General features: G+C 39.3%; 1 protein-coding gene and 2 pseudogenes across 1 annotated transcript; all 3 read left to right on the top strand.

Moving 5' to 3' along the window:
• The first annotated feature begins 1,727 nt into the window (after positions 1–1,727).
• Positions 1,728–4,779, top strand: LOC110693443 (annotated as a pseudogene).
• A 2,816-nt stretch (positions 4,780–7,595) lies between these two features.
• LOC110693427 lies at positions 7,596–12,023 on the top strand (annotated as a pseudogene).
• Positions 12,024–16,373: 4,350 nt separating this feature from the next.
• LOC110693351 (cysteine-rich receptor-like protein kinase 29) lies at positions 16,374–22,153 on the top strand. Its single transcript, XM_021870488.1, has 4 exons — positions 16,374–16,575; positions 21,415–21,441; positions 21,551–21,735; positions 21,842–22,153. The coding sequence occupies exons 1-4, from the start codon at positions 16,374–16,376 to the stop codon at positions 22,151–22,153; spliced, it is 726 nt and encodes a 241-aa protein (XP_021726180.1).
• The last annotated feature ends 796 nt before the right edge of the window (positions 22,154–22,949 follow it).

The following is a 22,949-nucleotide window of genomic DNA, read 5'->3' as shown; positions in this document are numbered from 1 at the left end:
GAATTTTTTGACTTTGAGTACAACACTTTATTAATTTGGAATTGAAGTTAATAACTTGACTAAGCTAAAAACTTGCAAAAGCGCCACCAAAAAAAAATGGTGATAATTACAATTCAACATCATAGTTTTCTCAAACACACACACACACACAAAAAAAAAAAAAAAAAAAAAAAAAAAAAAAAAAAAAAAAAAAGACATAATTGTTTGCTCCACCTCTCTCTAAAAACCACCAATAATTAACACCCATAGGCTGCTTGTTCGTTCTAGGAAGGTAGCCCCAAAATTTCACAATAGACTCTACAATTGACTAATAATGTAGTCCTTTCTAACAATGTGTGCTACCTGTGACTAGTCCCTAGTAGGACAAGGGCTGCTGCTTTATCAAGTGGGAAACCAAATTTGGCTTAATGTACCATTATTCTGAGTAACAATTTGGCAACATGGTTGTATTAATTTTAGTATATTTGAATTTAAAAATCTTACAATTAACAAGTACCAACCATACCAAAAGAAAGTTTTCCAGATTCTCTCATCATTAGTTTCTTCTCATAAATTTTTTCTTTTTCGAGTTTTCTTTAAGTATGAACTCAACAAACACGGTTGTTATAACATTCTTATAATACACATTCACCTTAATAATTTCGCCATTTGTAGCTTGTATACATGATCTCTCTTATGTCGAAGCACAAAAGAGAGCTGATTCATTAATAATTAGTGTTAATGCCACTATGGACACTAACTCTGATAATAATAAGGAAAGACAATTAGTGAGTTTGTCTACAAATGATGATTCGATTACTGATCTCCATGCACGTTAAACAGATTGTTTGTGAAGATCACAGATTCACGGTTTATTTGATATCTCTTGTTGGATAAAATTTTAGATTAGAATGATAGAGAAATTTAATTATTGGTTCAGTTATTATCTCGTAAACACTTGTATAATCAAGATCATATATAAATTGAACCACAAGTCCACGATTGGTGATGCAATAATTCATGGTCAATCATTCAAGTGTTGCAAAGATGAACTTAAATTTCCATGAGTCGGCCAACTTCAAGTAAATTTGTTAGTCTTTTAGCACAACTTTAAGTAAGATCTTTGGATAGTTGAATAACAATGTGTTCTATTCACATGAATTTTACTTATTTGATCCTGCAACTTGTTAAATATGAAACTGATTCTGTTAAGCTAGAATCAGAAGAAAAATTGAGAGAAAAGTAAGTAAGATTAATTTTGGGAAATTTTATTATGGGAAAAACTGAAGAAAAATACATCTAAAAGATATACTCGTACATAGTTAGTTACATATTCTAACTAACTCTGCCCAGCTAGGACAAGAAGCAATAAATATCTAATGCTAAGCTGTACAGTAGAACATTCCAGAACAGAATATTAGAAGCTTCTGATGATAGAATCTTCTCTGATCAACATTTTAATTTGTGATTGAGAGTCAAGAAAACACATGGACCAAAATGAAAAGTCTAAATTTTAAATGACATGGAAACACCATTTTAATTTGGAAAATCTTAAAATTTTATAAAATGCGATGACAAATCATATCACAGGAATTTGAAGTCAAATCAAATCTGAATAATTGAAAACGACTGCAAAACCTCACTCAATCAATGTTTTGTACGTATTCTTCCGAAAGTATATGCAATACAACTATACAAGTGTTATACCGCTAATTTCATGATTTATATCATTAGTATTAAACCAGGAACAAAAATGAAGCCTTCAAGTCTGTCCTTGTTGCTCTGTTTAGTTTTCTTTACACAACTTACTTCCATCGCGGCTCAGTCTCCATTCACCTGTATTAAGTGTATGGATTCCGCCGGCAATTATACAAGCACAAGTGCCTACCGTAATAACCTTAACACACTTCTGTCTACATATATACCACCAAATTGAAAACGATTCTACAAATTTTCGTGGTGATTACCGAACAAGTTTATGGAATCGCGGTATGCAGGGGAGATCTTTCAGTTTCTGACTGTCAAGACTGCATAGCTGACTCCACCAAGAGGCTCCCAGAGGATTGTTCCACACAAAAGGAAGCCATTGGGTATCACTATAGTAATTGTATGGTACGGTATGCAAATAGGCCTATTTTTGGAATCAAAGAGCTCAGCCCCAACTGTACAAGCTTGAGGTATAAATTCAAGATACCTGCCTCTGATGTAGAAAAGTTCAGGTATAAGCTTTCGATTTTGTTTGATGGACTAAAAAACGTCGTGTCTGCAAGGGATTCCCGTAATAAATTTGCAATTGGATTTGAAAATGTTACTGCTTCTCTCTCAGTGTATGGATTAATGCAGTGCAATCCTGATTTATCCAATTCAGATTGTTCTGATTGCCTGCAAGTGGGGATTAGACAATTAGAGCCATACTTTAGCAATGTAACTGGAGCAGGAATATATGGACCGTCATGCAGTCTTCAGTTTGAGAACTATCGATTTATGTACATGTCTAGTAATTCACAATTGCCAATTTTATCCCCATCTGCTTCACCTTCAAATCATTCCCAAAGTAAGCCAGGTGAAGTTTTTTTATTTTTTATTTTTTGCTCATTAATTCTTGAATAATAGCATATATTCACATCACAATAGCAACAATTTTCGTTGTTTCGTGTGTTCTACATTTCTCTGACTATTTTGGTAAAAGATCTAATTTATATAGATAGTTTATGCCAAATTCTATTGATTAATTGTTCACCCTTAAGCGCATATCTTCATTATCATGTGTTGGGAACGCGTGGCATTACATTGAACATTAATTCTATTATATGATGTGTCATACTTAAATTTAAATATGTTGTTTTTTTCTGCTTGATTACTATCTGTCATTCAGGAAAAGGATGGAACAGTCACAAAAAATGGATTGTCATTGTTGTTGTCCTCCTTATTCCTTTAGCTGCACTTGGATTGTGGCTCTCGGGAAAAAGAAAAAAAAGGATACATAAACAAGTTAGGAGTAAGTACAACTACAATACTTTGTCAATCAAAATCAACACTTCAAAATTTGTTGATATAATTTGCTATTAAAACAGAGGAGTAGCAAATTATATCAACAATTTTTACCTTACTTGAAATAAATTCTAAACTGTTGTATATTTTTCCACTTTCCCCTTCAAGACAATGTACAGATAACATGTGTTGACTCCTTGCAATTCGATTATATCACAATACAAGATGCAACAGATAGCTTCTCTAATGCTAAAAGGCTTGGGAAAGGCAGTCCTACGAAAGTATATAAGGTACGAGTACTGATATCATTGCTAGCTTTGTCTTATGCAATGCATACAATTAATGTAATGTTAATTTTTTAGAGAGTTCATCATGGACAAACCGAGAAAATAGTAAATTCGAATAATCTTCTTACTCTAAATTGATTTCAACATTGTTCGTTCCTTGCATTATATATAGGGTAAGCTTCCCAATAACGAGCAAGAAATAGCAGTCAAGCAGCTCACCATAAATGGCAGGCATAGTGAACTTGAATTCAACAATGAGGTTTGGTTGTTGGCCGATCTTCAGCACAGAAATCTAGTAAAACTCTTAGGATTCTGCATAGAAAAGGATTCAAGGTTTTTAATTTATGAGTATCTGCCTAATGAGAGTCTTGATTGGTTCTTATGTGGTAAGGCTTCATGTTTACAACATCAAGAGCTTGAAATGTATGTACGTGAATCTTAAGCATATATATATATATATATATATTGAATGCAGATTCTGTTAAGCGCGCACACTTAAATTGGGAAACACGGTACAAAATAATTCTAGGAATTGCTCGAGGTTTGCTTTACCTACATGAAGATTCTCAAGTAACAGTGATCCATCGAGATTTGAAACCCAGCAATATACTCTTAGATTTAGCAATGAACCCCAAGATTTCAAATTTCAGCAAGGCTAGCGTTGTTCATGCAGACCAAACTAGGGGAGATAGTACCACAGTTCTGGGTACCTAGTAAGTGTCCTGTTCTAATAATTGCAGCTATTACACAATATTCGGAACCACAATATATATGCTAATACTCATACGCGCTACAATTTGCAGTGGATATATGCCTCCGGAATATGTGAAACTGGGGCATTTTTCTGTCAAGTCTGATGTGTTCAGCTTTGGCGTTTTACTCCTGGAAATCATAAGTGGTAAACTGATCTCTGAGTTTTCAGATGGGGGAAGAGGAGAAAGTCTGCCGAGCTTTGTAAGTAATACTCCGTAATATGTTTCCAAGTTTTTTGTTTCATTAAAACATTATGCTAGTCATATATATTTCAATCGACCACTATAAAATTTTCAAGGAATTAAAAGATAATAATTAAAAGAGGGGAATTGAAAATGGAACTAATTAGTTTGTTTTTGGATTTCAGGCATGGAGGAAATGGGTTGAAGGTAAGGCCGTAGAAGCGGTGGATCAATCACTTCCGCAACTACAGAGGGAAATGACTCAAATCTTAAAGTGCATCAAAATCGCGCTGTTATGCGTTCAAGAAAATCCAACGAGCAGGCCTAATATGTCTACTGTTGTATTCATGCTAAATAGCAACATAGTGTCGTCTATTGCTGAGCCATCGAGACCTGCATTCATTATCTTTAGTGACATGTATCAACCCTCAAGTAGTTCTAGTAGTCAAAAAGACAAATCAAATGAAGCATCTGTAAACGAGGCTTCCATCTCTTATCTTGATCCTCGTTAAGTTAAAGCTAGTTGAATCAAATTAAAGTGTTTGTGTTTAGTCATCAATCAAATTAAACCGAATTTTGACCGATTACGTTAAGCCCATTTTTTTTCAAAGTATCCAACCACTTTCCCCTTTCATATATAAACTTTACAAAAAAAACATAATTTTCAATTTTCCTTTCACAATATCTTACTCTCTCACAACTAATGTTGTTAACAAGAAATGATTGCAGGAATTTTCTGGGTGGAGTTCAGGTTTCGGATTTGAATGTTGCAAAAGAAGGGAACAAATTTCGATTTGGATTGGATTCTAATTAGAAAAACCGAATTAATTCGGTTTGATTTGTATTGGATTGAATCTTAAATCGGTTTGGATTTGGATTGAGATTTCCGAAACCGAATTAATTTGGATTGGATTTGGTATTGGCTATAATCCAAACCGCAAACCGAACTTTCACCCCTAGCCAAACACATAGAGTATCACAACTGTTTATAACATTAACACTTATTCTTCATTCATTTATAAGGTAACATATCTTTTATTTTTATTTATTTTTTTTCATATTCCCAACTTATTATACAAGTTATTGGGAAATTTAGAACAAAGAAAGCCCGGCCATAGAGTACTAATATAATATGAAGAAAAATGCTTTTATTTTACTTGCTTAATTAAAAGATTACAACATCTTTTATATATAAATCTGGGTGCAGATAGAGATGGATGCATCTAAGGGTGATTTAGTATTAAATGAGAAGAAAATACCCAACAAATTTGGTTAAAAAGTAGGATCCCAACTAGTTAATGGAATATGTGACCCACTATCTCCTATATAAGCTATATTCCATGAGCATGAAAAAATAAATTTAGAAAAAAAATATATTATTTGGCTATTATTCCACTAACTTAGGGCCTGTTATCTTCAACTTAATTTTAGTTCAGATCAGTTCAGCTTAGCTTCACTCAATTCAGTTCAGCTCCAATCAATTCAGTTCAGTTTAGCTACTAATTTGCTTCTCCCATAAAATATTCATTTCAGATCTACTAATTCAGTTTAGTTCAATTCAGTTCATTAAATCCAAACAGGTTCTTATAATTGCTAAAATAACGAAACTACCTTGAGAAGTAACACGAAGACCTAACAACACAAGTAACATATATAAATTAACTAAAAATTAAAAAAAAAATTAACTCTATTTGTTCATTTGAATAATCTTCATTACATTATTTCGGTTATTATAACAATAGCTGCAGTTAGAGCTGTCAAAAGCTGACCCGACCCGAAATACCGACCCTAACCCGGCCTATTAACCGTCCCGTCTGAACCCGGAAAAAATGGTGACCCGGACCCCACCTAACCCGACTTGAAATCAACCCTAGACCCGAGTTGACCCGAGTATTTGAGACCCGAACTCGAACATTAACCGACCTAGAGACGACTCAACCAAATGTAACCCATAAATTATTAACCTGAACCTAACCCGACCTGAACCGAAATTGACCCAAACCCGTTTTAACCTGTCAAAACCCGAATTCAACCCGACATGTTCCTTACCCGACCCGAATTTAACCCTACCTGCTACAAACCCACTCGAATTTCAATCCGACATGTTACAAACCCGACCCGAATCAACCCGACTTGTTATTGACCCGACCTAAATTCAAACCGACTCGTTATTGAATCAATATGTATAGGTTGTTATCTCATGTTGGTATTGGAACGGAAATTGAATCCTAACTCTATTCCTTCAATATTTCACTTTTAATTTTAAGAGGTTAGTTTCACAATATGTGTTTTAGGGACGAATTTCAGGGACGAAACATGTTTTCCGCAAATTATTGTCTTGAATCGAACCCGACTCTAACCCGAGAATGACCCGACTTGATTATAACCCGCAAATTATTGACTTGAATAGAACCCAACTTAAACCCGAGAATGACCTAACCTGATTATAACTCGTAAATATTTGATTTGAACCGAACCCGACTTGAACCCAATAACGGCCCTAACTCGTTTAAACCCGTAAAGACCCGAATTTAACTCGACCTATTTTTCACTCGACCCGAATGCAACCCAACCTTTTACTAACCAGACCCAAACTCGATAAGATGTATGACCCGACTCAAGCATGACCCAACCTGAACCGTAACCCGACCCGCATATGTTATGACATTAACCCGTATTGACCCGACCCGACTCACACTAACTCGACTCGTTTACCCGAATTGACAGCTCTAGTTGCAGTTGTTTTTAAGAGTAATTTAATTCCTTTATCTCCATTGAATTTACCCTTATCTATTAGGGTTATAACCTCAATTGATCATTGCTATAACCCTTGGCCTAGTACTCAATTAATTGTTATACCATCAATTAACTTCTAGATGAACACAATATGTTTATGTAAAATTGTAAATATATTAACAATTTTGTCTAGTAAGCAGGGCATATTTGTAAATAAATCAACAGTTGTGGCCTATTTTTTATTAAAATAGAAATTTGATTGATTTATTTACAATTTTTGCATTTGATAATGATGAAGACAAATTTGATTCCAATATTCCAAATATACAATTTTCCATTAACGTGTTAATTATTGAAGACTTTTTTTTTTTTTGAATAAATTATTGAAGACTTATTCAACGTAAATTTCTGTCGTCAAAAAAAAAAATTCTATCAAAATAATGACGACCCACATACAGTGTGACCAAGTCTACAAATATTGTATGGCTGATATCTCATCACAGCGGCAGAATGCAAGATTCCAAATTGACTTGCAGTCAATAAGAAATTTCTATTTACGGAGTATAATTTTGTTTGTATTTAATATTTGTCAAATAAGCTAATCTTGTTAACAAGTGTATATAAGTAAAATTACTATATCTGTAACGCAAGATATATACAGTTCAATTTTTGGAGAACCAACACTCTTAAAACTCATCGATCAAAATGTTACTTCTTATAATTTGGCAAGTTTTTGTTTACTCAATAATGTCTCATACCACTGCCCAACCAGACTTTATGGCCCATGTATGTCAAGACACATTTGGAAACTACACTGCCAATAGTGCATTCAAAAAAAACCTAGACACCTTGTTTTCCACCATATCATCCGACACACGTATTGATTACGGGTTTTATAATTTCTCAGTTGGCCAACACTTGGACAGAGTTAACGGAATTGGCTTATGCAGGCCTGATGTCGCTAGTGCTGATTGTCGCAGCTGCCTCGATGAAGGAGCGCATGCAATTGTCCAAGAGTGTCCTACCCAGAAGGACGCCATTGGATGGTATGATGTGTGTATGATTAGATACTCGAATCGTTACATTTTTGGGAAGGAGGAACTTGGCCCTTGGTATAACTTGAATGGTTCAATGTTAAGTTTCCGTCGATAAGGTGAAATATAACCAAACTGTATCAACCTTGCTAGCCAAGTTGCAAGCAAAGGCCGCCTCTGGAGACTCTCGTCGAAAGTTTGGAGCTGGGAAAGCTAATGTCACCGGTTCCATAACCATGTATGCACTAGTTCAATGCACTCCGGATCTAGAAAGTTTTGACTGTTACGATTGCCTAGACAATGCAATATATACTTCCCTCACTAAAAACTCTGAGAAAAATGCCCGCGTAGTTCGTACCAGCTGTAGCATTCGATATGAGAATTATCCATTTTACGATTCAAAGAGTTTAATGTCACTGGATCAACCTTCCGCGCCACCGCCAAAGCCACCATTTCTTCCACCCTCAAACACTATAACTAAAAAAGGTATGTACATAATACCACAAAACATGTACTTTGTACTTCAATTAAATAGCAAGTCAAATATGTTATTATTTCTTTTTTTTTAAAATGGAATGTTATCACTTACTTGTATCGCCTAAGATATCCCCCAATCAATACATTTCCTTTTTTATTAGAGGAGAATCAATTTTTTTTCAATACCTAAACATTTAAATAATCTTTCTAAAATTAAAAGATATTGAGTTCATAATCTTTTTTAAAATAATTATACAAGATTCTTTTAAATCCTTTAGCATAAATTAATTGGCAAACATAGTATAGGACACTCTAATAATTGGCTATGTGCAAACAGTATATAGTCGTAGTCTCGTAGACAAATAAATAAACAATAAAATTATGTGTTACAGCCTTACAGATAATGTCCTATTAATAGTTAGGTTAATTTCTTATACACAAACAAAATTAAAATTTATCTTCATTTTTTTGGTTCTCCAATTTGCCTCATGAACCAAGATTTTTGAAATTTTGATAAATTATATTCTCGCATACATATAATATAATGGTTGATTTTGCATCATTTGATTGTGATAGTCCAATTAACATCTATTGTTTATTTTAGGATTTAAACGAATATGAATTCGCATGAACCTTGACTTTAAACGACTCAAATTTCGCATATAATATGTTGATCGATGTATATATTCAATCTTTATTAATGTGCGATTGTATCTATCTATAACTTTATACTAAAGGCGAAACCAGGAATGACACATGTTATCTCCTGATTAAAAATTTTCCCTCCAAAAGTTTTTATTTTTATTTTTATTTTTTTTGGGCCAAAGCTTCTTAAAGAAGCTTTTAATACAAACTATGCAATAATATTTCATTTCCTATTTATTTTTTTATACAATAATATGTAATAATACTATAATAGTTTTCTATCTATAACTTTGTAATGTAATTCATAGTTATTTTTATTAGTCATGCATATATTATTCTCTCTGTTTTTTTAGTGTGATAAATTTTAATTTTTTTTTTTTTTGTAATTACAGAACTTTCATCCTATTTTGCAATTAGGTATAATTTTTATAATTAAATAATAGTGTTAAACTAATGATAAATATTATTAAAAATTACCGTCCATGACACGGGACTTAACCTAGTTATAGATATTAAGGGACAAATATTATGATGTTGATGGTTATTTAATTTTCATCCATTGATGAAGAACATCGAAATACAATTTTTTGATTTTAAATTTCTTAATTCAATCGTTGATTTTAAGTAAATAACCATTAAAATAAAAATAGATTTTCGAAAATCAAAATAAAATCAAAATTTTTTTTTTAAAAAAATCAATTAAAAAATAAAAGAGGTTTGATCAAGCATTAAAATAATATAAAAAAATCAACCAATAAGAATTAAGAATAATGGTGGTCAAGCATACATCGCCTTTTGGTAGTAAAATTACTTAGCACTAGCTTTTTATCCTTTAATTTTGTAGGTAAAAGAAGCAGCAAGAAGGTAAGAGTTCTAATCGAAATCCTTCTTCCTACTACCACGTTCTTGCTCCTAGTCTCCGCTCTCATTGTATGCTACTGCTTAAAGAGGAAGCCAAACGCACAGAAGAGCGTTGAATGTAAGTTTGCAACTAGACCTCTAGACACGCACCATCCTTTCCACTATATCTTGTCCTGTATATATTAAGAGTTGGCTTATACGACGACAAAGATATATGCTACGGATGCCTTACAATCCAAATATAAATAGGGAGAAAGGTCTTCATCCTGGCTATTTGATATAAGGACTGACTTTTTTCTTAATTTCTTGAAGATGGTAATAAAGTTGTAAGAAATCCTGAATCTTTTCAAATGAATTTCGAAACAATTAGAGCTGCCACTGGAAATTTTTCCAATGTTAACAAGCTTGGTCAAGGTGGATTCGGCGCAGTGTATAAGGTAGCATAATCGATGAGCATACTTTAATTAATACATGTACAGTTATACTACCTCTGTTACAGGTTATGTGCAACGATTGGACATTTTCGCTCTCTACTTTATGTCAAATTGTTGCACATAACCTGTAACGGAAGTAGTATTATTTTTAGAGTACTTGTAGATTATCTTTAATAGAAATGGGCTGGGTGTTACGTTACATGTTGATTGGTGATTTAATTAAACACATTATTTATATGTGATGATATAGGGTAGACTTCCCAATGGGCAAGCAATAGCAGTTAAGAGATTGTCGAAATTTTCTGGACAAGGTGAAGAAGAATTCAAAAACGAAGCTGTCTTAGTGGCAAGGCTTCAACACAGGAATTTAGTGCGATTCCTTGGCTTCTGCTTGGAAGGAGAAGAACGACTTTTGATTTATGAATTTTTATCTAACAAAAGCTTGGATTGCTTTCTATCCGGTACATGATTCTAATTTGGTGTTACTTACATGCACACTATTAGCTGCAATTGTCAAATAATTAAACACTACCTTAATTAATCAACTTTTGTGTGCCTCTTTTAGATCCCATCAAGCGTGTCCAACTAGACTGGCAAACCCGCTTCAAAATCATAAGAGGCGTTGCTCGAGGATTGCTCTATCTTCATGAAGATTCACGCCTTTTGGTTGTCCACCGTGACCTAAAATCTGGGAACATCCTCTTAGATGCAGAAATGAATCCAAAGATTGCAGATTTTGGTATGGCGAGGCTGTTTGGTGTAGATCAAACTCGAGGAGATACCAGCAAAATATGTGGCACCTAGTAATGTTATTTTAACTTATCTTCATGCATAATTCTCATACATTAGATGATAATATATTACTTAATTGAGAAATTAATATATTACTATATGCAGTGGATACATGCCGCCGGAGTATGTGCACCAAGGGCACTTCTCCTTCAAGTCAGATGTTTTCAGTTTTGGAGTGTTACTTTTGGAAATTATAACTGGCCTAAGAATAAGCAGCTGTCACAATTCAGAGACTGGAGACACTCTTCTTAGTTTTGTAAGTATTGTATTAACAATAATTAAATTATATACAAAATACCAATGTTTTTGAACGTCGTATGATTATTACAGCTACTTAGATCGATTTCTTGTACACTTTTTCAGGCATGGAGAAATTGGCTAGAAGGTACCCCGTTAAACATAGCAGATTCATCAATGACGACTGACAATACTGCTGAAGTATTGAGATGCATCAACATCGGGTTGCTATGTGTTCAAGAGAATATAGCTCATAGACCAACCATGTCGTCGATTGTCCTTATGCTAAATAACAACACCATTGCTCCACCTGTGCCTTCACATCCTGCTTTTCTCCTGGACAAGGATGAGAAATTCGAGCAATTAAACTCAACTCGTAGACCTAAAGTGCTTGTTCACTCTGCGAACGAGGTCTCCATATCCGAGCTTGATCCTCGATAATGTGAAAGATTTTTACTTAAGTTTCAAGTGTGGGAATAAATGTGCAAGTCGTTTTGGATGGTTAGAGAAGGGTATCTCTATATTTTGTATCTAAGTCAATGTCTTTTGGAAGACACTTGTTATAATATTCATTTTAAGAGCTATAATACTTTCCGTTTCTTTTTAGTTATAACTTTGCCTATTACAGCCTTAATTGTATTTGTTTGCCCGCATTCAATCAATTCTTTCTCCCATCCCCGGTCGATACGAAGCTGCAGCTTTCGCGAGTGTACCATCTTCTTTCTCATTTCGAAGAAAAGGTGCGGGAGGAAAAGGAAACAACAGAGGGATCCGAATCGGACCTAAATGACTTTTCGAACTTTCCTCGGTTAAGGCTGGAACTGTATTGTACCCTCATCGGCATCTCCTTACGCTGATTCAATAGCAGCTGGATTGTGAACAAGAGCTGAAACACGTGAAAGCTCAAAGCCCCAGACCCCACTCAAGCGCCAAATTTTAATCATAGTTTCCGCCCTCAATCCGCCGTCAGCTGTCGTGGGTTAGCGTTAACAGAATGAAGGTTGAAAGAAGAACTGCTATATTAGGGGTGCATACTGACCCCGAGAGCCGGGGCCTGGCCATCCTTCGTTTGCGGTTGACGTTCCGGCAAAGTTTTTCCATCGGCTGAATTAGTTGCAGGCTATAATGTAGAATATGCGCGGGATGCGTCACCCCTGGTCTTTTTTTCGATTCGGGCATATCTTTAATATGAATATGAATCCGCCTTTCCGTGCGAAATCTCCTTGCGTCAAGCCTATCTCTCATCTTTCAGGCTGGTAGAATGGATCATAGAAGGCCCCAAATTTCCTCCCGAAGCCCGCGAGCAGTACGAGCTCGACCGGGAAAAACAGAAATCTCTCTTCGTGGGAAAGCCTTCTTCTCTAAGACTGCTTTCTCATTCCGAACTTTTGACGGGCCAGTTATTTTTGACGTGCCGCTTTACCCTGAAAGGAAAATGAGCTTTGCTCTTTTGGGCGCTAGGCACTCCCCCGACATCTTTATTTCGGGGGGCAATGCACCGCAAACCCATATATCGTCAGAAGCAGACATGGCAGAGGTCCAACATAAACCTCCTCACAGGCAGCCAAAGATGGGCGAGGAGAGCTAAGGAAGCGATGGCTAATTTCCCCCTTTAGGGCTCAGGCCCTTGGAGAGCAGGCGAAATCTTCCGGAAATGGAGTTTCGGGCCCGTGTCGGGGCCTCTTCCTAGTACATGTTCCTCGGCGCTGAGGGCATCCCCGAAGCGCGGGGGGCCGCGGCGATAGAATCTGGGACGGAGGACTCAGTATAACAACCGAGTTTCAGGAGAGCTTACGAGCTTGGGGTGGGTTCGACCCACCTGTTCCGGAACTCCGAGTGCAATCGTGAACCCAGATTAATTGGAACAGATGGGTCGAACCCATCCCAGACCACCTACCTAAGATGATTCCAAATAGAAAAACTTCAATCATTTCAATTCGTTTGAAAAAAAAAAAGATATCTCATAAATCTGGTAGGCTGAAGATTGTGGCACTCCACTCGCCACCAATGCGGAAGGATGTCGCCGAAAAGAATGAATCAATTTCCTAGACTTACAAAAGAGAATTGTGAGAATTGGGCAATTAGAGCCTTGCTAGGAAGTTTCGCTTCTCTAGAGAAGATGAAAGACTAAAAAAGAAAGTGTTCGCAAGGCATACCAATCCGAAATGCGGACCAAGAGTTATATATAGAGCCTGGAAGTCTTCGACCGAAGGGCCTCCATTGATAGACAAAGGAAAGCTTCCAATGCAAGAGGGCGGGGACCTTATCCCCTCTGGTGCAGGATGAGGCCCTCTTTAATACATTAAGAAAAGATGTTCAGCGCTCTAACCGGGGGCTACATTTTCCTTAAAACTAACTTTGTTGCAGCCTGGTTATTTCAACCAAAATCTGAGGAATTCGGTTCTTGTGCACCCGCCGGCGGTGACCGCCGCCTTTTCGATCCCCGAGGAAAAAAGGCAAGGGGAATTCCTTTTCTTGTAGCTAATCTGCCCCCGCCGTTACCTGACTCTGGGGGTTTCATATCCATATGGATTCTGACTGGCTGCTCCGAGCCTTCTCTTGCTTTCCCAGCCTGTTGCTTCTAAAGACTGTCCTCTGAACACAAACAAAATCTTTAATTGCGTATAGAAACAAAACGAACCACTTCTATTATCGGAGCTGAGGTATATGAAGAATGGCTTTTTGGTCCCTTTCGTTCAGTGGTTAGGACATCACACGGTTCTCAAAGCGGAGGAGGAAGGGTGAGCAGGAGGTACCACGAGCCGCTACTCGGTTGTGCTCCCCCCGTGGGTTGGGGGTCGCGTCCTTCCCTCTGTCCTTTCTTTCTCTCAGTCTCACCCAACAAGATACGACTTGCAGTTGTTCACGAATCCGTTTCAGGTTCTCGGGAAGAAGAGAAGGAAGACGGTGCTATAGATGTTCCCCTAACCCAACCCGGGAACGGACCGGAGGGAACCGCATATTGCCTCTAATTTCCCGAGCCCGAGGAGGATGCCTAACTTATTAAGGAGAGGGGGGAGGGCTTTCAAAAAAGAGCTTGGGACCTATGAACGGAAGAACGAGAAAGAAAGCTTTCTTGTAGTTCCGCTTCTTGCTCAAAAATGAAGAAAGACTTGTCCGAAATCCCCGGTTGGGTTGGCAGTCCTGAAGGAAGGAGGAAGGGGCGCTCAACAAGTCATGGATAGCTACCCGGCCACAAAAACATATTGCCCACTTCCTACAATCCGGCCTGAACCTTTGGATAGGCTCTGCGGTCTTGAACATGTTCACGTACGCACTCGGAGTTCCGGCATGATCCAGTCGAACTGACACAACCGTAAAGTTCCACCATTTAAACTTACTTGCTTATGCAGGGTACGCTCGGGCGCCCTATCGAGGGCCCCCTCTAGCTCCCAGATTAGTGTCTATAACCTATAGAGCGTGTCAAACTCACATTGGTTGAAGAAGGAGGTTTCCATTGATTCGACTATTGCCTCGTCAAGTAAGTTTGGAGGGTGTGGACACACTTGCGCGAATTCTGGTAACGGCAAACCTATTGGTCCCAAATCTTTTTGCTCCTAAGTTGGGAGTTCGTTCTGTCTCAATAAGTCGAGGAAGGATTATTTTATGAGCCTCTTCTCATTGGATTTCACGAGCCCGTCTCCATTTTTGTGAAACTATTCCTCAAGCAAGGCAGCCGATAAGTCATCGAAAAGTGTGTGTGAATAATGCTTGTGCGAAGCTTGAGGAAAGACCCCTACCGCTAACCTCTCTGTCCTAATCTCCTGTGTCGAAGCTTTCTTGTTCTACAGGTCCTAGGGATGGGAAGCGGGCGGGCTCTTATTCGGCCTGGTTTTTTGGTGTCGTAGGGGAGGGATTGACTTAGCCCCCCCGCTCATGAAACGGCTTTGCTGCAATGAAAGACAAAGACCACTACTTTGCCTCTTTGTTGGACCGCCGGCGATCTTTCTCTGGACTGGTCAGGCTGGTTTCTCTAAGAAACCAAAGCTCTCTTAGAGATCCCATCTTTTCCTGTCCACAAGAAGGATCTACAATTTTTATACGAGAAATCAAACCATCCATAAATTAAATGATCGAATTCTCGGATGGTACAAAGTCCTCCAGCTTTTCACACTTTTGGAGAACTTCCTGCTATCCGGTGTCGTAGCGGGAAGCAAGGCAATGAGAATTGTTCGGATGGTCGAGTCGGTTTCCGCATATTGCCCGGGCAATTCCGCGGGGAACTCGTTTCATGTCGGCCTATTCGTGCCGCTTAGACGTCGGCCCATCAATCGGAAATCAAGACAAACCGGGCACTATGGTGAACCTACCTCGGAAACTACTTTTGAAAACAAACTATGGTTTAATATGGTATCGATAGCAATAGCAGTTTTTCCAGTTTGTCGGTCCCCGATTATAAGTTCTCGTTGACATCCTTGTGTCTGTGGCAGATGTTGTTTTCAGACTTTCCGCCTTCTGATTATGTTGTTGGAACCTTGAGAAAGGAAGTTTGGGAGACGAGCGATAGCGAAGCCAAGCCGTATAAAGGCGAGCAGCCCTTATAGCAATAGAAAACGGCCGTCTGTGATCCATGGATCTCCGATCGGGAAACCGTATCCAAGCTCCGTGGGAAAGGGGGAATGACTGACTCTAGCGCAAGCGGCGAACCCTAAGACGACCCATCTAAGATTAGGAAGGAGATGGTTCCTCGTAAACATCCCCCCGAGGGGGTTTTGGGGGAAACGTTCCTTTCCTGTCTCCATCGGTTTCCGCATATTGCCCGGGCAAAGGCGCCCTCTCGAGGCTGGAGTACTTCCCTGGTACCTCCGCGAGATTATTACTGATAAAACAACATTTAACGATTCATTGGTTTCTTAGAATGGGTCGTTGAGAATTTTTTGGTTGGGCTAGGTAAAGTAAGCCCTTTACCCTCTAGCTCCCGAAAAATACATTATATGGAGTGGATTATAAGGGTCAGTCTTGGTCATGAGGAAAGGAAGAACTCGGCTGCCTTTAGTTCGTGCTGAACCAGGTGCTCCTTCTGTCAGCGAGCAGCAAGCACCTACTCCTAACAAAATGAAAAGCAGCAAGCTCATAGCGATAGACCAGCCAAAAGCTTTTAATAAGAGACTACGTACCTTTAAGGTGAAAGGTCGTAATGCCAGAGGAAGTGTGGCCAGAAGATGCGGCAATTCATCCGGTGACTTCACGGTCGCCAAAGAAGCCCCAAGAAGCATCAAACATTTGAGTAACCCGACGCCTCTTCTTCTTCTGATTAGGAAGATCATAAATACTTATCTGTATTGGTTCCAAAACGGAACCAGTCGATTCTTGAGCCATTCGTTCTCCCCTCTCGGTTGGCCTTTGCCGGCAGCCTTATTGCAGTTCCTTCCCCCCCAAGGGGGGCTTCGGGGGGAGCACAAGACATAGGCTTAAGAAGACCGCGGCCGAAGTGTTTGGCCTTTTCTTCTCCGCGCCCGCTCACGCTGTACCATCTCAACCTTGCCCCTATAATCTTTTTGTCAGGGCACGCCTTGATAGCTGTTAGAAGAAATCGTACATGAAACCGGACGTACTTTATCTCCGAAACTAGCCGGGGCTTTGCATCTGACATTCGTTGGGCTTCCCTCTTCGGGAGCCTGCGTCCCGGTAACTCTAAAACTTATGCACTCTACTCGCCGCCTACTCCACTCAGGGAAGAAGCTAATCCTGCCCCTTTACCCGCGAAGCGCTACGCTCCTGCTTACGAAAAACGACTTTCCAAGCGAACTACTGTCGTGAACGTGTTCAAGACGGAGGCGTAGTGACCCTCCTACAAGCTTGAACACCTTCGCAAGTTAGAAAAAAAAAATGACTAAACCAGCCATCTACGCGGGTTAACCGGTGTGAACCCAGACTATTCTTTTGACTTTATTGAAGATTTATAGAGTATTAAGACAGCATCTAAAGGAGAAAGCGGAACTTCTATATCTGACTTTTGGAAAGAAGACTCCCTATACGGGAAGAAGGCTGGTGGGAACAAGCGGAGCGAGAGCAAAGCAAGTTCCTGCGGCGGGTTGTCTTCATGGCCCCTTACTCGCCGCTCTGTCCCCCAGGGAGTGAAGGATGGTGAGGAGCCGGCTACTCGATATGTGACCCAAACCGCTTCCTCGGACTCCAAAAAAAAGGTAGGGGAAGGAGGCTAGGGTCACGCAATATCTTTGAATTTCTGCCTTTTAACTGGTTAAAAGTCTTAATACACCCTTTCTAAGGTTGCCCCGTTGCTATTATTAATATCCCCGCCACTATTTTACTAGAGTCCCTGGCGATTCCATAGCCTGTAAAACGTAAGCGCAAGCTTAACTCGATCATGACCTTTACTTATTGGATTCGACCCACCCAGATGAAGTTCTGACCATCTGCCAGAGAAAAAAGAACGAATAGATCTTTTTAAGTTCGATCATTGACAAGGTTCAAAGAAAGGGTGGGCCGAGAATCAACAAGAACTGCCATTTTCCATAAAACTAAGCGGTCAGTATACCCGAGATCCTTTCTGAATTTCCTCACGCAACCGTAGCCTTCTTCCTCCACGTACATGCATGATCCATTCGAACTCTTTTCTAGCCCATATCTTCTCACCTCCGGTCACATGGAAACCTTCTTTATCGAAGGAGACAGGAAAGGAACGTTTTCCCCCAAAACCCCCTCGGGGGGATGTTTACGAGGAACCATAAAGTTGATTTACAAAATGTCTTCCAGAGCAGTTTTCTTACTCATGTACGGAAGAGCGGAACCTTTCATGGAAGAACACAGGTACGAACGAGAAATGCATTAAGAAGTTCCCCTACGACTACCTTGTTACGACTTCACCCCAGTCGAAGACCCCACCGTGGTTACTCGGTTGTGCTCCCCCCGTGGGTTGGGGGTCGCGTCCTTCGAAAATCCGAATTCGAGGTTGGGGCGAATTCGGTAACTTGTATATGCCATCTAAAACGAGCGACGCGACGGGGGTAACAAATTATAGCAGCATGGTGGCCGGTCATAGTTCAGTAAAGATTTTAAGAAGAAATTTCGAACAAAAGGATCGGAACTCGCTGATAGGAAAGGAAAGAAAAAGGATCTCGCTGGGCTGCGGATGCCTCCGTCTGTCTCAACCCAAGGCTATTTTTTTACTTGCTTTTCTCGATCAAGCATTCATGTGCTTAGCAAAGAGGTAGTGAAGTCTGTCGTGGTGGACGAACTGAAACATCTTAGTAGCCAGAGGAAAAGAAAGCAAAAGCGGTACAGCTCTCGTTATCATCGGCGGATATCTCTCTTTTGTGGGGGTCTTTCTCTGGAAGCACATCTTGGGCCTTCTATGATCCATTCAACCATCCTGAAAGATGAGAGATAGGCCTGACGCAAGGAGATTTCGCGGCTAACACGCTAAGATCGGCCACTTAGGCAGGGAGAATCCAACACCAGTAGAAGTAGACCCTGAAACCGCTTACCCTCCCTTTATTGAACGTCATAGCCGATATGATGATATTCAATCCGTTAGGGTAGGCTCCTTTAGGGGTTTCTCCTAACACGCCTGAAAGCGACGATGGCGCTGGGCTGCTATACCCTTAGAGCAGAGCGAAGTGGAGTTTGGCCCTCGGAGGGGGCAGGTCTGGTTAAAAGTCCTAATACACCCTTGCTAAGGTTGCCCTGTTGCTATTATTAATATCCCCGGGCAACCTCCCTAAGGACAACCGGGTAGCGTTCTGCAAAGGTTATGGTATTGGTTGAGCTCAAGCTCCCCCTCCAGGAAAAGTTTTTGCTCTTGAAGACTGGAAATTTTTTCAAGCTGGGCGCTCGGGTCTTAGTTCCTTCCCCCCCGGGGGGGCTTCGGGGGGGGTAATGGTCCGATTAATCGGCGCGAAACACGAAGTTTAAGACAAAGGAAAAAAGAAGACTTTCTCTACGGCTTCCTCGTTTTGAGACATTATGGCTTTGGGATCGACCCCGGTAACAAAGAAGGGGGCTAGAAGAGGGGCGGGAGAAAACCCGAATCTATTCAAAACTATGCAGGGAGCTTCGTCTGGCGAAAACGCCGCAGGCGCGAAGCCCGGTAGGCCCGCGCCGAGGGAGCCCCCCCGTCTTACCGCGGCTGCTGGCACGGAGTTGAGTTTAGCTGACCGGCAGGCAATAGAGTCCGCCGGAGACGTGTATATGCCATCTAAAACGAGCGACGCGACGGGGCACTGACTTCAGTGTTTGCATTTGCTTCACTTCTTTCTGCTTTTCAACTTAGTTAGAGAAGGACTTAGACCTACCGGTAACCGGCTTCGCGGGCCCATTTTGGTCCGCACCCCAGCGTCGGTAGGGACCCAGAGAGCTGCCTTCGCTTTTGGCGGTCGCGTCCTTCGAAAATCCGAATTCCAGGTTGGGGCGCTAATGCGACTCGGGAATGAGGGAAGACTACTTGCTCTTTTTCTTACCGGACGAGCTAACCTAACGAGCTTCCCTTCTACTACCGGAAAGATAAGTTGACCACTGCCCCTAAGGACAACCGGGTAGCAGCCGGAGCGACTAAAGGAGCGAGGGCCTTCTGCTTCCGATTCACCTCCCCCTTTACTGGATTTCTGAGACGGAAATGCTCGACCGAAGGAAGAGACGCCGAAGAGAAAGAGCTAGAAAAGCCTGCCGGATCCGGGAAGGCGATGGATTTGCCCAGGTTCGGAATGACGAACTCAATGGAGTGAGTTATAGGAGGCATCAAAGGTGAAGAAGCGTAATCATCCATCCTTAACTGGATGCCTTACCCTCCCGTGGGGTTATGGGAGCGGGCCTACTTTTTGACCCAAACTGCTTCCCCGGACTCCAAAAAAAGGTAGGGGAAGGAGGCTAGGGTCACGCAAATTGTGAATTTCTAGACAATTGTTGTTTGACAAAGGAATACTTTTTTAGTTGTATTTGTTCAATTAGTAGATGTAGTATCTATTTGTAGTCATATAGTAGTATTTGTTCAATCTGTACTTGATATATAGTACTTGTAGTCATATAGTTGTATAGGTTCAATTTATAGATGTAGTATCTATTTTACTACCTCCTCTTCGGCTCTTCCAAATGATACACCCATTTATTATTCTAGGCCGGTTAAATAAGTCGAGTTTGACAATGCATCTCACCAAAATGTTATAAAGTCACGTAATCATCTCAATTTATTTTTAAAAACAATTTTTTTATATGTTAATACAAAATTGGAGATATCGCCGATTAAAGAAGTAAATTAAAAACAAAGTGTAAACAAAGAGATTAGTATATATGTACTTATATATTAAAAAACGTTCCTAAAAATGTCAATGTGCCACAAGTATCTCATTCTTGCACCAGCATAATGCCACGTCATCATTCAATAAGCCACGTATACTTCTAGCACATTTTTGTTTCATGTCATGGTTAACCAAAAATACATCCAATAAGGTTTGAACACAAGACCTCATTGAATGAAGACCAACTTGTCATATTGGTTGACCTTGACTCTTGGTCGCGTGTGGAAAATTTAATAGTTTCTCATTTAATTGTTTCAGATCTATTTCTTTTTTTTTTTTTTTTTTTTTTGAAGAGCAAAATGTTCTTTTTCAAAAATTCATTCGCAAGTTCATATATTCCAATAATTAATTTATCCAAGCTATTCGAATTTGAATCTATTTGCTCAAATCATTTCCTAACTCTACTAGTCACTACCAGACTCATCAACACAAGATAATTTGAATAATTAACAACTTTTATAATCTTATTCAAATTAGAAATGTGATTCAAACATAGATCGAATATAATAGTGATCCAACCAGCTAACCCAAACTTGATCAGAGCTCAAGGATAACCCAACTTGAAATTTAACCACCCCAAACCTAACTTGAAATTACTTTTCATAGTCATATTAAACTCAACTAGATATAAATGCATTTGAAATTATAGAGGGCATTGCTCGTGGTCTTCTATACTTGCATGAAGAGTCTCGACTCTTAGTCGTCCATCGTGATCTAAACTCTAAAGGCCAGTAATGTGCTTCTATATGCAGAGATGAACACAAAGATCTCAGAATTTGGTATGGCGCGATTGTTTGGAGTGGATCAATCACACATTAATACAAGTAAAATTGCCGGAACATAGTAAGTATAAAATTTTTAATAACCTTGCATCATTGCTTATTTCAGTCCTATATTCTAATACCACAAAAGCTCTCTGTAAGTGGATATTTGGCTCCGGAGTATGTGAATCATGGAACTTCTACATCAAGTCGGATGTATTTAGCTTCGGAGTGCTGATATTGGAAATCATAAGCGGTCAAAAAGTTAGCAAATTTTCTCAAACACAGAATGGAGAAACTCTCCTAAGCTTTGTAAGTAGCTAGGGAAATTAAAAGATTGCTACTATATCTTATAACTATTACACAACCTTAATTGAATAGAGTTTATTTAGTAAAAGTTTACTTGGTTTTTTTTTAGGCTTGGAGAAATTGGCTGGAAGGAAATGCATTGAGAGTGCTGGATTCAACGATATCAGCTGCGGATACAAATGAAGTGTTAAGGTGCATCCACATTGCATTGTTATGCGTCCAAGAGAACGCAACACAAAGACCAATCATGTCATCGGTTGTTCTCATGCTAAACAGTCACTCTGTCACCATTTCAGTGCCATCGAAGCCTGCTTTCCTAGCATCGAATGATGTGGTTGATCCTCTACTCGAAAGTGAGCAACGACCTCGCCTTGATGAGTCCATTAACGAAGCATCACTATCAACACTTGATCCTCGTTGATAGAGTATAAAACATATTCCTGGGCCTCAACTATCAGTTTAAGCTCTTGGTTAAGCTGGTCCTTTAACATGGTATCGGAGCCAGCGTGACATAAAGGTCACGGGTACGAATCTCATCCACCCCTCCTTCAAAGTGGAATTAATTCGCGCTAGGTATGGGTGGGCCAGTGTTGCATCCACATTTCAAGTCCAAAGAGTCTTTCATGTGAGGGGGAGTGATAGAGTATAAAACATATTCCTGGATCCAACCATCAGTTTAAGCTTTTGGTTGAGTTGGTCCTTTAACACTCGTTAATCAAACCAAGATTGAAACTCCTTAGTCCATATTACGTGAATTGAAGGACTTGGATTCTTGCTCAACAGCTCAAGGCAATGAGCTTAGACTTTTCCTCTAAAGAGCCACCTCTATCGTTATAATTTTATTATGGGCCTGCACTCGAATGGCTTATATTATGGGCTGATCCATTCCCGCAAGTGGCCTAAAACAATTTTTGTGAATTGTTATAAATTATTGATAAATTAATCTTCATTACATTCGATCTTATAAAATTTTAACATTACACGAAAAACTTTCATGTATTCAATCCACTATAAAATGTACTACATAGCGACATATATAGTGTAAAAGTAAGCTAAAGTTAAGAAACATGATCCCATGATTATTAGATCAGGCTAACATTATAAACTGACGAAATCCAATACTAGCTCTTAAGACTCCACTAACACACACTAATCACTTAGTAGAGCATATTCCTATACATTAGGAATTAACTAACCACTAATAATTTGAAGCAAAT

This window comes from Chenopodium quinoa, unplaced genomic scaffold (assembly GCF_001683475.1).
Source record: "Chenopodium quinoa cultivar QQ74 unplaced genomic scaffold, ASM168347v1, whole genome shotgun sequence".
Lineage (NCBI taxonomy): Eukaryota > Viridiplantae > Streptophyta > Magnoliopsida > Caryophyllales > Amaranthaceae > Chenopodium > Chenopodium quinoa.
The sequence above is the reverse complement of the archived record's forward strand: the minus strand, read 5'-3'. Positions and strand labels throughout refer to the sequence as shown.